The sequence below is a fragment of the Rhincodon typus genome, chromosome 14, assembly GCF_021869965.1.
Source record: "Rhincodon typus isolate 14 chromosome 14, sRhiTyp1.1, whole genome shotgun sequence".
Classification (NCBI taxonomy): domain Eukaryota; kingdom Metazoa; phylum Chordata; class Chondrichthyes; order Orectolobiformes; family Rhincodontidae; genus Rhincodon; species Rhincodon typus.
Window position 1 is genome coordinate 69,683,699 of NC_063345.1, and position 12,403 is coordinate 69,696,101.

The following is a 12,403-nucleotide window of genomic DNA, read 5'->3' on the forward strand; positions in this document are numbered from 1 at the left end:
ATGTAGCATTATGCAATAAAAAAAGGCTAATTAATAATCTTATTAAACTTGGTGTCAAAAAAACTTTTAAGTGGCCACTTTTTTTTCACATTATATTCGAAAGTAAGGTAGCTCATTCTGAAGAAAACGTTATAAATTTCAATAAAGGAAATTACAAAGGTTTAAGGCAAAAATTGGTTGACACAAACTGTAATTACATTAAAAGCAATGACAGTACATAGGCAATGGATTTTCTTTACAGAACTATTGCATGGTTTACAGCAACTATATGTTCCTTAAAGATGCAAGCCTCCCCAAAAAAAAAAAGCAACCAACTGTTGCCAGAGGAAGTTCAGGATTGCATAACATTTTCTGGAGTTTTGAAGAATGAGGCAATCTCAATGAAATCTTAATGGGACAGGCAGGGTAGATGCAAGTAGCTCTCCAGTTGGGGAGACTAGAGCTAATGGTACAATTTAAAAGTAACAAGGATGCAACTTAGGTCCAAGGTGAGAAATTATTTTACTCAGATGGTTAGGAACTTTTGGTAGTGTCTACCAGAGGGCCATGGAGGCTAGGTCTTTGTGTGCTTAAGACAGGGATTGATAGTTTTCTGATTACAGTGATGCAGAGAGTTACGGAATGGATTAAGTAAAAAACATTGAAGTGTTCAATCAGCCCTGATCCTACCAAATGGCAGGGCTTGCCAGGCTAAATGGATCACGTCTATGTATGCCAAGGGAATGCAAACTGGTGACAAAACTGGCTGCTTGAAATATTCACTGTCTCCAGCACCAATGAGCACTATTTACAAGACATACTGAAGTAACTCAAATTATCACTGATAGCACCTTCCAAATGGGATCTCTACCACCTAGAAGGACATGGGCAGCAGACACATTGAAACACCACCACCTGCGTGTTCCTCTCCAAGCAACTAACCATCCTGACTTCAAAATACATGTCAATTGCTAAAGAGGGGATAGCCTTTTAAAGAGGTGAGCCCTCCTCTTTCTTTTCATTTTCTGCAATTACACTGGCAGTGAGCTCCACTGCAAACCAGGACATTTATAAACCAATGCATCAGTCATATTTGCAAGTGGTGGAATGTGAGTTCATGAATCTGGTTTTTAACAACAACAGTGAGGCATACAAATCAGAGATTTAGTAAAGCCAAAGGAAGTTACAATCAAAGTGTGACAAGCAACATCTTTGAGGCCAAAGGATACTGGGACAAGAAGCCATGACAGGTGATTCTCTGGCCAAGCATAGACAGATCAGAATGGAACCCATTAACAGCAGGATGGAGGAACTTTGAAGGAGCTTGGTATTGTCAATCAGCAAGGAGTGAAACAGATAACTTACTCTCAGTAACATCAGATATCAGTCTTTCAGTCCTGTCTTTCAAACCTGATCAGAATGATTAAAACATTCAGTTCTGGGCAATAGACACATGATTTGGCCAACAACACTCAAGGGTTTCTGAGGGGAGAGGTTTAGAGATTGCCTGGTAGCTTGTAAGTGCAGTCTGGGGAAAGACTGCTTTTCTTTAAAAGGAGAGGAGTGATGACTTGATTGATTCAAAGGAGAGTAGCACAAAATGAGGAAAGAGAATGGTTAATTAGGTCAGTTAAGATGGGAGCCAGCAAAGGATGTTGGGTGGTCAGCAGTTTAATTAGAAAAGGGTAGAGGCAAAAGGTGTTGTACATTCAGTTAGTTTATTCAGTTCACTGTATTGTCAATTGCCTAGGAGTTCAGACTTTGCACTCACCTGCTGGCTTTGCATTAAACGAGAAGCCCTGCGTTGTGGGAGCTGACGTGTTGGCACATGACGCCACTGTAGACGCACCAAAAGCAAAACCTGAAGGAGGAAAAAGCACAATGTCAAAACAGGGATCCTGTAACATTCATAGCAGAGAAACAGGAGATTGATTTATAGCTTGCACTCCTCACCAGCAACACCCTCTTCATAACTATAATATAAAGCCTGTTTCTTTAAGTAAAACAAAGAATGGCAGGTGCTGGAAATCTGAACAAAAAACAAACTCAACAAGTCTGCTAGCAGCTATGAGAGAAAGCGTTAACATCTTGGGTTCTTCAGAACTATCACTGACAGGAAAAGGTGGTATATATTCTGAAGACAAGAAGAATGATGCCAGTAAGCAAATGGGTGGAGACAGAGCCCACATAGAGAAAGTTAGACAAAAAGATGGATAATGGTAAGCCAGGGAGAAAGAAAAGCTGATAATAGGGGCGACAAGCAGATAAAAATGGGTAGGTTGTGCTGAAAGCAGCACATGTCGTGGCAGGGCCAGGGTGTGAGGTGGGTAAAGAACATGAGGAAGGTGTTCAAGTTCTAAAAGCTACAGGGTACTAAACCTTGCTGGAACATGGCAGCAGGCCCAAGGCAGAGATGTTGGCTAGGGAACACGACAGCATGTTGAAGTGGAAGGCAACAGGAGCTCAGGGTCATTTTTTGCAGACAGAACATAGGTGTTCTGCATAGGGATCGCCTAATCTGCATTTTGTCTACCCAATGTAGATGAGATCTTATCCAGTGAACTGCAAGTAAATTGCTGCTTCAGCTGGAAGGTGAGTCTTCAGTCTTGGATAGTGAGAACGGAGTAGGTAATCAGGCAGATGTAACAGCTGTGAATCCATGGGAAGGTGCCATGGAGGCGTGAGGAGGTGTTGGGAGTGGAGGAGGGGTGGATCAAAGTCTCCCAGCAAGATTGGTCACTGCGGTAGACTGACAAGGGGGGGAAGGGGAATGTGTCTGGTAGTGACATCCCCTGGAAGTGGTGGAAATGGTGGCTAATAACCCCAAGGATGAAGATTCTCGTGGGGTCGAAACAAAGGACCAAGGGACCATGTAAGTGCTGTGGGAAGGAGGAGAAGAAGCAAGGCCAGAAGTGTAGGAAATGGGTTTGACATGGTTGATAGGCCGATAGACCATGGATGCTGGGAATCTTTAGTTGAGATATTTCTGACGCTTCCCTGCAGAAGGTGGCACCACGAGAACAGATGCAATGGAGACAGAGAAACTAGGAGAATGGAATGGAATCCTACAAGAAGCAGGTTGAGGTTGTATAGTCAAGGTAAATATAGGAGTCAGTGGGTTTGTGGTGGATATTGGTGGGCAGTTTATCCCCAGCAATGGAAACAGATGTCAAGAAAGGGAACAAGGGGTCAGAGATGGACCAAGCAAAGCTGAGAACAGGGTGGAAATTAGAAGGAAAATTGATAACTTTACACAATTCTGGACAAGAGGGGGAAGCAGAACCATTGATCTCAAATGTATCGGTGAAAAAACTGTGAGGAGGGTCCAAGTAGGGCTGGAACAAGCAATGTTCCATGTTCCCCACAAAGAGGCAAGCATAACTGGGTCCATGCGGTACCTGTCGCCTCTGACCTGAAAAAAAAATGAGAACAGTTAAAAGAAGTCGTTCAAAATGAAGCCACACTTAGCCAGGTGGAGGGTGGTGGTAGCAGATGGGGACGGTTCAGGCCTTCTTTCCAGGAAAGAATGGAGAGCACTGAGACCATCTTAATTGGGGATTGCACGTCCATGGTTAAGATGAGGCTGCTGCTACACACGAACTGGAAATTCTGAAACTGATGCAAAGCATCTGACGAATTGCAGGTGCAAGTTGGAAGGGACTGAACAAGAGGAGGAAGAAAAATCAAGTCAACATAGGAAGTTACGTGCGGCAGGTTCCAGACAGGCATGGGTACCTTGGAGTTGTTGAAGCTTGCATTCCTTAATGCACAAAAAAGAGATATTTTATTGTTAGAATGTCAAAAGAGCCAGAGAATGAAGTGGAACTGGGGTCAAGGGCAACTCAGACAGCATGCTATACAGCAGAGACAGTAACCCTGCAATCAGTCCTGCCAACAACTGTTGCAAAATTTAGACAATCTTTCTGCAGACTGGGCACGGTGTCAGCAGTAGGATAACAATGCCAGTCCAACTGTTCTTCTGTCTCTTTGGGCTCTACCCCCACCTATTGTTTACTCCTTACTACCTCTTCTACTACCACCATATCTTTTGCATATAAACCGACATTTTGCTAGCTACCATCAGTTGAGGAAGGGTCATTCAACCGGAAACATTAACTCTGATTTCTCTCCACAGATGCTGCCAAATCTGTTGAGCGATTCCAGCAATTTCTGTTTTTGTATCAGAATGGTATGATGGAAAATTTTATTTTGTTGAAGTACAGAAAATCCTAACAAGTACAAACTCCTCACTTCACCTTTCCAAACTTGGCTGAATGTAGAAAGCCATTAAAGTGATCAAACAGAAGGGTGCAGTTTTGAAGGGCGTACAGCTAGGACGAGGGACACTGAATCAACTATAGTTGTAGAACCATTTCACAACATTGAAGTAATGCTAAGTTAAATGCATCTGTATCTAACACTCATTGATATGATACGCTAATCAAGGCAAAAGGCAGCAGTGGATTCTATTTAGATTTAAAATGCTGAGCATGCTAATACTTGACAGCGGTGTCAATACATATTGAAAAATAAACAGACCATGGTGCCTACAGAAGGGGCACCAAGAAGCTGTGACTCAGTAGCACAGGCATCTGTCACTTACGCATGCTCGTGGTATATTCAGGTTTATTGATGTGGTTGTCACAGTTCTGGGCTAGTAACTCTAAAATCCAAAGTTCAAATCCCACCTCAACAACTTGGGGATTTCATTAATCTACCAAATCACAAGCTGCTATCAGGCAAGGGTGACTAAACTGCTCCCTCTCCTCAGGCTGCAATATAGCTGATGCTCAACACAATCTGAACAACTGAATCTACCATCCCTTCTGAGGAAGGGTCACCGGACCCGAAACGTTAACTGTTTTCTCCTTCACAGATGCTGCCAGACCTGCTGAGCTTTTCCAGCAACTTTGTTTTTGAATCTACCATCCAGCTGTTTAAGAACAAAACTTACAGCAGGCTACCTATTGCATCCTTCTCAGGGAACTTCAGACAGGTAACAATGGTATAGTTACCATCTCAGCCATAGCCAGACAACAAACAGCTCTAGACTATTTGACGCAACATCTGGTTGACATGAACATTTCACCAGGATTCAGTGGCTGAACATGCTTCTGAAGTCTACAGACACTATAAACAATTTTTAAAAATTCCTTTATGTGATTTTGGCATTGCTGGCAAGGCTGATTTTTGAAGCCCACCCCATACTGGCCTTAAACTGATTGACTCTCCAGGCCATTTCAGAGGGCAGTTAACAGCCAACTCCATTGCTGTTGGTTTGCAGTCACACAAAGGTCAGGCTAGGTAAGGACAGTGTTTCCTTCCCTAAAGGACGCCAATGAACGAAATGGGTCTTTTGCAACAGTGATCACATGATTGCCATTCTATTTAATTTTATTGATTTCAATTTTCACCATTTGCCATGACGGGATTTGAACCCATGAGCTGAGCATATTGATTGGGCATTTGGACTATGATCTCAGGTTTGAGCTGCTGCCAGACTTTGGTACGAAGCAAAGAACATCGTCACAGCACAGCTAATGCAGAAACTTCAGGTTAATTGTGAACCTACCTGTAGACTGTGCACCCAAAGAGAGTGGTGCCGCTGGTTTGGGAGCTGCTGTAGTTGCTGGGGTGCCAAAGCTAAAGCCAGTTAACGTGGGTGTTCCATTGGTAGCTGCATTGAAGGTAAATCCACCAGCTGCTGTAGTCTGGGTTGGGGCAGCCAGGGTAGAGGTGAATCCAAACCCAGTGGAAGATGTTGACTGAGCTGTGGTACAGGACCCCAGCCCAAAACCTCCGACAGCTGGCTGTGTGGGATTGCTGCCAAAACTGAAGCCCATTGGTGCTGTGGTCTGAGCTGCCGATACAGAGGCCAAGGCTGGACAAGTGGTGGTGGTGGTGGTGCTGGTAGCAGGAGCATTACTGAAGGAGAAGCCAGAGACTGGATTGCATCCTGTGCCACCAAACCCTAAACTTGGCTTGTTCACTCTGCACAGAAAACATAAAATTTAATTATTCGAACTGTAGCCCTGTCTGATACCCAACCCATACCATGAATAAACCAGGCCCTGTCAATCCTGGAGTAAGCACTGAACCATGAATAAAGCAGGATCTATCTATTCTGGAGTATACAATGAACCAGCAATAAAACAGGTCTTGCCAATCCTGTGTTTAAAAACCAAAAGAACTGCGGATGTTGTAAAACAGAAGTTGCTGGGAAAGCTCAGCAGGTCTGGCAGCATCTAAGAGAAATCAAAATTAATATTTCAGGTCTGGTAACCCTTCCTCAGAACTGATGGTAGCTAGGAAAATGTCAGTTTATATGCAGAAGACAGGATTGGCGGGGGGGAAGAGAGAATAAGGAGTAAGTGATAACAGAGAATAAAGCCCAAAGGAGAGAAGACAGTTGGACACAGAAAGGAATGGACAATGATCTGACTGGATGAGTGAATTGCTGTTAATGGAAACTGTTAGTGACTAACAACAGGTAGTGTGTAACGGCAGACTACCAAAGCCTGGTGTGTGGGGTAGGGGCTGTGCATGGGAGAGTTTGAATCTGGAGGGCTGCAGGATCCCCAAGCAGTAAATGAGGTGCTGCTCTTCAAGCCTGTGGTATATTGACACCAGAAAAATAATCCACTGATTTTCCGAAGCTGGTAATGACCTTGACCTGGGTTTGAATCTTCATCGTGACAGACGGTGGAACTTGAAGTGATTACCTCAGTCCCCATCCTCACCCAGCTGAGCAATAAACCTGTTCTGCCTATCCTGGAGTATAGAATGAACAAGATCAATATTAAAGACCAGCATGGTTTCTGACAGATGTCAGATGGTAAGTAACAGAAGGGAATCTCAAAACCTGACAGCCAATTTAGGAGCAAAAAAAGAATTTATGCATTGCTGAGGTATTAAGTGATGTTTTACATCTTTCTTTACCAATGATAAAAGTGTTACCCGGGCCAAGAAGAAAATTCAGACAATAGAAGTGTTATAAATTGATGAGGAGATATAGGATAGGCTGTATGCACTTATCAAGGCACCAGGGCCAAATGACAGGCATGGAAGGATACGAAGGAAGTTCAACAGCAGAAATTGCAGAAACACTGGACATTAACATTCAGGTTTTCCTGGACTCAGAAGTGCTGTCAGAGGTCTGAAGAATTGCAAACATGTTCTCGTTGAAAACATTTAGCCCAGCAAATGTAGGCCAGTCACCTTAACCTTGCTGGTGGTAAACACTACAATTCAGGACAAAAATTAATACGTCACAGAGACAAATGTGGGCTTTAATAAACATTTATTTCACCAATATCTCAAGAGATTTGGCTTTCACAGCCTTCTGTAGTAGAGAATTCCACAGATTCAGTCCCCTTCGAATGAAGAAATTTTTCTCATCTGGCATATAAGTGGTCTACCCTGTCTTCTGAGACAGTGTCTTGATTCTAGCCTCCACAATCAAGGAAAACATTCTCTCTGTTTGATGTTAATCCAGTTCTGTTAGAATTTTTCATGCTTCAATCAGATCCTCTGCCATCCTTCTAAACTAGTGAATTCAGGCCCAGTCAAACCAATCTCTCCTCACAGGAGGGTCCTGCCACCCCTGTTATCAGCCTAGTGAACCTCCTCCATGGCACGTATATCCTTTCTTGGGTAGGGTGCCAAAAACTTCATACAATACTCCAACTGTGGTCTCCCAAGACCCTGTATAACTACAGTGATGACATCCCTACTTCTAAACTCAAATCCTCTTGCAATGAAGCCCAAATTACCATTTCCTTCCTAATTGCTCACTGCTCCCACCTGTCTCCTAGTGTGCAGGAAACGTAGATCCCTTTGTACATCCATGTTTCCCAGTGTCACCAGTTAAATAATACTGTGTATTTATGCTTTCCACACAGGTGTAATAACTTCACATTTAGCCATGTTGTGCTGCATCTGCCATGTGTTTGCCCAACCTGCAGACCTTTCAGCCAATTTTAGGTCATGGAATTAAATGGATAGTTAATAAGAAATTGACTGAATGACATGAAACGGTAATTTTTAAATGAATTTCTGAAGAAGGGTCCAGACCCAAAACATCAGCTTTCCTGCTCCTCTGACGCTGCTTGGCCTGCTGTGTTCATCAAGCTCTACACCTTGTTATCTCAGATTCTCCAGCATCTGTAGTTTTTACTATCTCTGAATTTTTAAATGAAAGTGTTTTTTTTTGGATCTGAACCAAAGAAGAGAAACTCTCCAGAGTTTGGTCTTGGTACTCTTTCTTTGATTGACCATCTCGCAATGAGAATTGAGCGATCTCTATTTGACATCTAATGGCATCACCATCCCTGAACGCTCCATCAACATTCTGGGGCTTCCAATGCCCATAAACTGAAATGCAGAATCCATAGTGTTGCTACAACATTAGGTTAGAGGCTAGGAATTCTGCAGCAAGCAACTCACCTACTGACTCCCCAAAGCTTGTCCACCATCTACAAGGCACAAACAGAAATGTGACCGAATACTCCCCATTTGCCTGTGGGTGTGCAGCTCCAACACCAATGAAGAAGCATGAGAGCAACCAAGAGGAAACAGCCTGCTTGACTGCCATAACCAGAAACACACACTACTCCCCCCACCACTGATACATAGTGGCAGCAGTGTTTCAGATGCACTGCAGTAAGTCACCAATGGGTCCTTTGACAGCACCTTCCAAACCTATGACCGCTACCTCCTAGAAGGACAAAGGGCAACAGGCACATGGGAACACTTCCACCTGCAGGTTTCCTTCTAAGCCACTCAGAATCCTGTCTTAGAAATATATTGCCATTCCTTCAGTGTTGCTGAGTTAAAATCCTAGAACTTACTCCATAACAACATCACGGATATCCATACACATCACGCACTGCAAAGATTCAAGGCAGCTCAACATCATATTCTCAAGTTCAACTAGGGATGGGCAAACAAGTGCTGGACTTACAAGTAACATCCACATCCAAGAAGGTCATGACAACACAAATTACCAAGACCTACGGTCCACCCATATCCACTTTTTCTCCCTCCAATGCCAACATTCTCTATTGAACTCCTCAACACATCCATCCACTCCCTCCAGTTCACTCACCCACCTCCAGTCCAGTCTGTCGACTGTGAACATTAAATGTGTAGGTACAGACTATGACCTACCCAAGAGAGAAGCCTCCAGTGGTGGCAGTTGTTGCTGGCTGTGTTGGCAGGCAGAATCCAGTGGATGATGCGACTCCAGTGGTGGGTGTGCTGAACGAAAACAGACCAGTGCTGGGTGCTGAGGTGGCCGTTGTTGTGACCTGCTGGGGTGTTCCAAAGCTAAATGCCCCTTGGGAGGCTGCAGTGGTGCTGCCAAAAGAGAAGGCACTCCCTGTGCCTGCACCGGTCTTGGGGGCAGTGAAGGAGAAGCTGCCGCCTCCAGCCGGATTCCCAAAATTGAAGCTCATTTTGAAATCTAGAGAAAAATGGAAATTATCAGTTCACTGGTTGCGGCCTGTTACGCTACGTGCGCACTCAAGCAACGGACTTAACCTCCTCCTTGCTCTAACCTAACCCGCCCCATCCCCAACCCCATCTACCTCACTTCCTCGCCCTAAAACCCTCACCCCAGCCCCATTCCCCTTCCTTCCCTCCCCGGCCCCATTTTCCCTTCCCACCTCTTCACCCAGCCCACCTCTCCCCCAACTCCAATCTCTCCGGACGAGATGTCTGTCTCTTGGGGCCGAGTTGATGTTCTTGCCCTCTCACCTACCCCGGAGTCCGGGGCCGATTCACGGAGGATCCCCTATACAAGTTCGGCCTGGGACTGGCGCGAACGACAATGGACTCTCTTGGTCTCTAGGTCGATACCGAGGCGATCTCGCTTCTCTTTTTTTTCTGTCTATTTCAGGCCCCAAGTGATCCCGCTCTCTCACAGGCACTGTACGAACAGCTTCGCTCTCCACACACTTCCCAAGCCCGCTCACTCTGATTGGCGAAACCGTGTACCCGTCCCCTCGGTCCAGCATCACCGCTGCTGATTGGGCCCCGAGGGCGGGAAGTGCATTGGTCCAGGGAGCTGTCAATCAAATCTCGCCGCCATGTCCATGGTTCCCATAGCGACGCGAAGAATCGCTGGAATAGTAAGTGTGAGGAAGGGAGGAAAAGTGAGAGGGGAATAAAGGGTGAGGGAGGGTGTAGGGAGAGGAAGAGATCGAGTGAGTTAAAAATCGAAAGTTTGAGGCAGGGTGTAGAGAGAGAGAGAGAAGACAGATTGAGTAAGTGAGTTAAAAAGAGAAAGTTTGAGGGAGGAAGGGACAGACAGACATTGAGGGAGAGATGTAAGTGATAGAAGGAGGTAGGGAGAGAGTGAATGCGGAAAGAGTGCGAGGGAGTCTGAAAGGTTCATCAGTGGAATAGACTTGACAGAGGAGGAACGTAGGAGGGGTTTTAAGAATGAGATCCTCTGGGGAATATGTGGTGGTAGGGACAGAGGAAGGATGAAATATTGAATCAGCGATAGTAGGAACTGCAGATGCTGGAGAATCCGAGACAACAAGGTGCAGGGCTGGATGAAATATTGTTTTTTTTCACTTAGTGTTTAAAGTATATTTTCTACAATTGTACCATGTGCCGCATCATAATTTATCTCAGCAAGTAATTGCTCAGTGCACCTTTGAGGAGTACATATGCCTTTGCTTCAGCTCACAAACGTGTATAGCAGCAGATTAGTTATTATCCTGGTTTAGATGCATTACACAGACAAAACTTACTTCTGTCTGTTTCCTGTAGCTTGCTTTACTTGGAATAAGTCATTAGCCTGTTGCCAGAGGCTTAGCGCGAGGGATGCCACTCCTCATCATGCATGGCTGATTGGAAAACTCTCCACTCTCACTGCCTAGTGTAAGCAGGTTGGAAGGAATTTGCTGGTTGATGCTCCAACCTGTTTGGCCAACTTTGGCTTCAAAAAAGCAACGGGGAGGTGGGGGGTTTCAGTTGGTAGTTACTTAAAAAAAAGGAAAGCAAAAAGAGGACAAGAGAAAACATTGAAGGGTAACATTGAGGAAATTCCAAAGGCATTTTATCAGTGTATTGGGGGAAGAGAGTAACCAAACGAAGAGTTGGGACTGAAGTGGCCACTTATATATAGAGCCAGTAGATTTAGCTGAGGTTTTAAATGAGTACTTTGTATCTGTATTCACTATAGAGAAAAATTATGAAGGTATATAAATCAACAAGGGGGGGCTGCAATATATTTTAAAAAATTCGAAGAAGATACCAAAAAGGTTGATGATGGCAGAGCAGTAGATATTGTTTATTTGGATTTCAGTGAAGCCTTTGACAAGCTTCTGCATGGTTAGGTCACATGGGATTCAGAGTGAGCTTGCCAACTGGATACATAATTGGCTTAATGCAGAAGACAGAGAGTAATGGTGGAGGGTTGCTTTTTGGACTGGAGGCATGTAACCAGCCGTGTTCCACAGGGATCAGTTCTGGGTCCTCTCTTGCCTGATATTTATATAAATGATTTGGATGAGAATATAGAAGGCATGGTTAGTAAGTTTGCAGATGACACCACAATTGGTGGCATTGTTGACAGTGAAGAATGTTTTCTAAGATAATAGTGGGATCTTGATCAAATGGGTCAATGGGCTGAAAAATGGCAGATGGAGTTCAATCTGGATAAATGCAAGGTATTGCTTCTTGGTACAACAAACAAAAGTCGGACTTGTACAGTTAATGGTAGGGCTTCGGTTAGTGTTGTAGAACAGAGAGACCTAGGGCGCAGGTTCATAATTCTTTAAAGTTTGCATCACATATGAACAGGATGGTTAAAAAGGTGTTTGGCATGCTTGCATTCATTGATTAGTTGCTCAAATTCATAGTGTGGTAAACAGCGAGGAGAAAGCCTTAGACAGAAGGATGGTATGGACATGTTGTTCAGATGGGCTGAACAAATGGAATTTAGACTGTAAGACATAGGAAGACAAGTAGGTCGTTCAACCCCTTGAGTCTGCTCCACCACTGAATGGCATCAAGGCTGACCTGATAATCCTCAAATTCATGTTGCTGCCTTTTCTTCATAGCCCTTGCCAATAAATACTTGACCCAAAATCTTTTATAGACCAACAAGTAAAAGAGTAGTAAAGGGAGGAGTTTTGCCAATTAGAAATCATAATGGGGATATACGGATAGAGGCAGTGAGCTTGGCTGAGGTGTTACATGAATACTTTGCATTTGTCTTTACTAAAGAGGGAGCTGCTAACTTAGACAAAGTAACTGAGGAGGAAACTCTGTCACTAGAAATATTTATAATTGATAAGGTGTAGGTATTGGGTAGAGAGTTGGTACTTGGATAAGGCACTGGGACTGGATAAAATGCATCCAAAAACTTTGAAGAAAGTAAGAGTGGACATTGCAGGGACCAGGACACACA

At 44.1% G+C, this 12,403-nt stretch overlaps 2 protein-coding genes across 4 annotated transcripts in view; one reads left to right on the plus strand and one right to left on the minus strand.

Annotated features, from left to right (window-relative positions):
- Window positions 1-9,971, minus strand: part of nup62l (nucleoporin 62 like) — a 47,368-nt gene extending 37,397 nt beyond the window's left edge. The window contains exons 1-4 of one of the 3 annotated variants that reach the window (XM_048605100.1): window positions 9,740-9,971; window positions 9,148-9,442; window positions 5,552-5,970; window positions 1,751-1,840 (exon numbers count right to left, since the gene is read on the minus strand). In XM_048605100.1, the coding sequence (XP_048461057.1) occupies window positions 1,751-1,840; window positions 5,552-5,970; window positions 9,148-9,434 (796 nt within the window). In that variant the 5' untranslated portion in view covers window positions 9,435-9,442; window positions 9,740-9,971. Of the gene's footprint in view, window positions 1-1,750; window positions 1,841-5,551; window positions 5,971-9,147; window positions 9,443-9,661 lie in introns of all 3 variants that reach the window. The other 2 variants (XM_048605102.1, XM_048605101.1) reach the window with 2 other exon arrangements.
- A 72-nt stretch (window positions 9,972-10,043) lies between these two features.
- The window catches only part of dnaaf6 (dynein axonemal assembly factor 6), a 63,679-nt gene continuing 61,319 nt past the window's right edge, over window positions 10,044-12,403 (plus strand). Inside the window, exon 1 of the mRNA XM_048605103.1 lies at window positions 10,044-10,109. The gene's annotated coding sequence lies outside the window, so the exon portion shown is untranslated. The remainder of the gene's footprint in view (window positions 10,110-12,403) is intronic.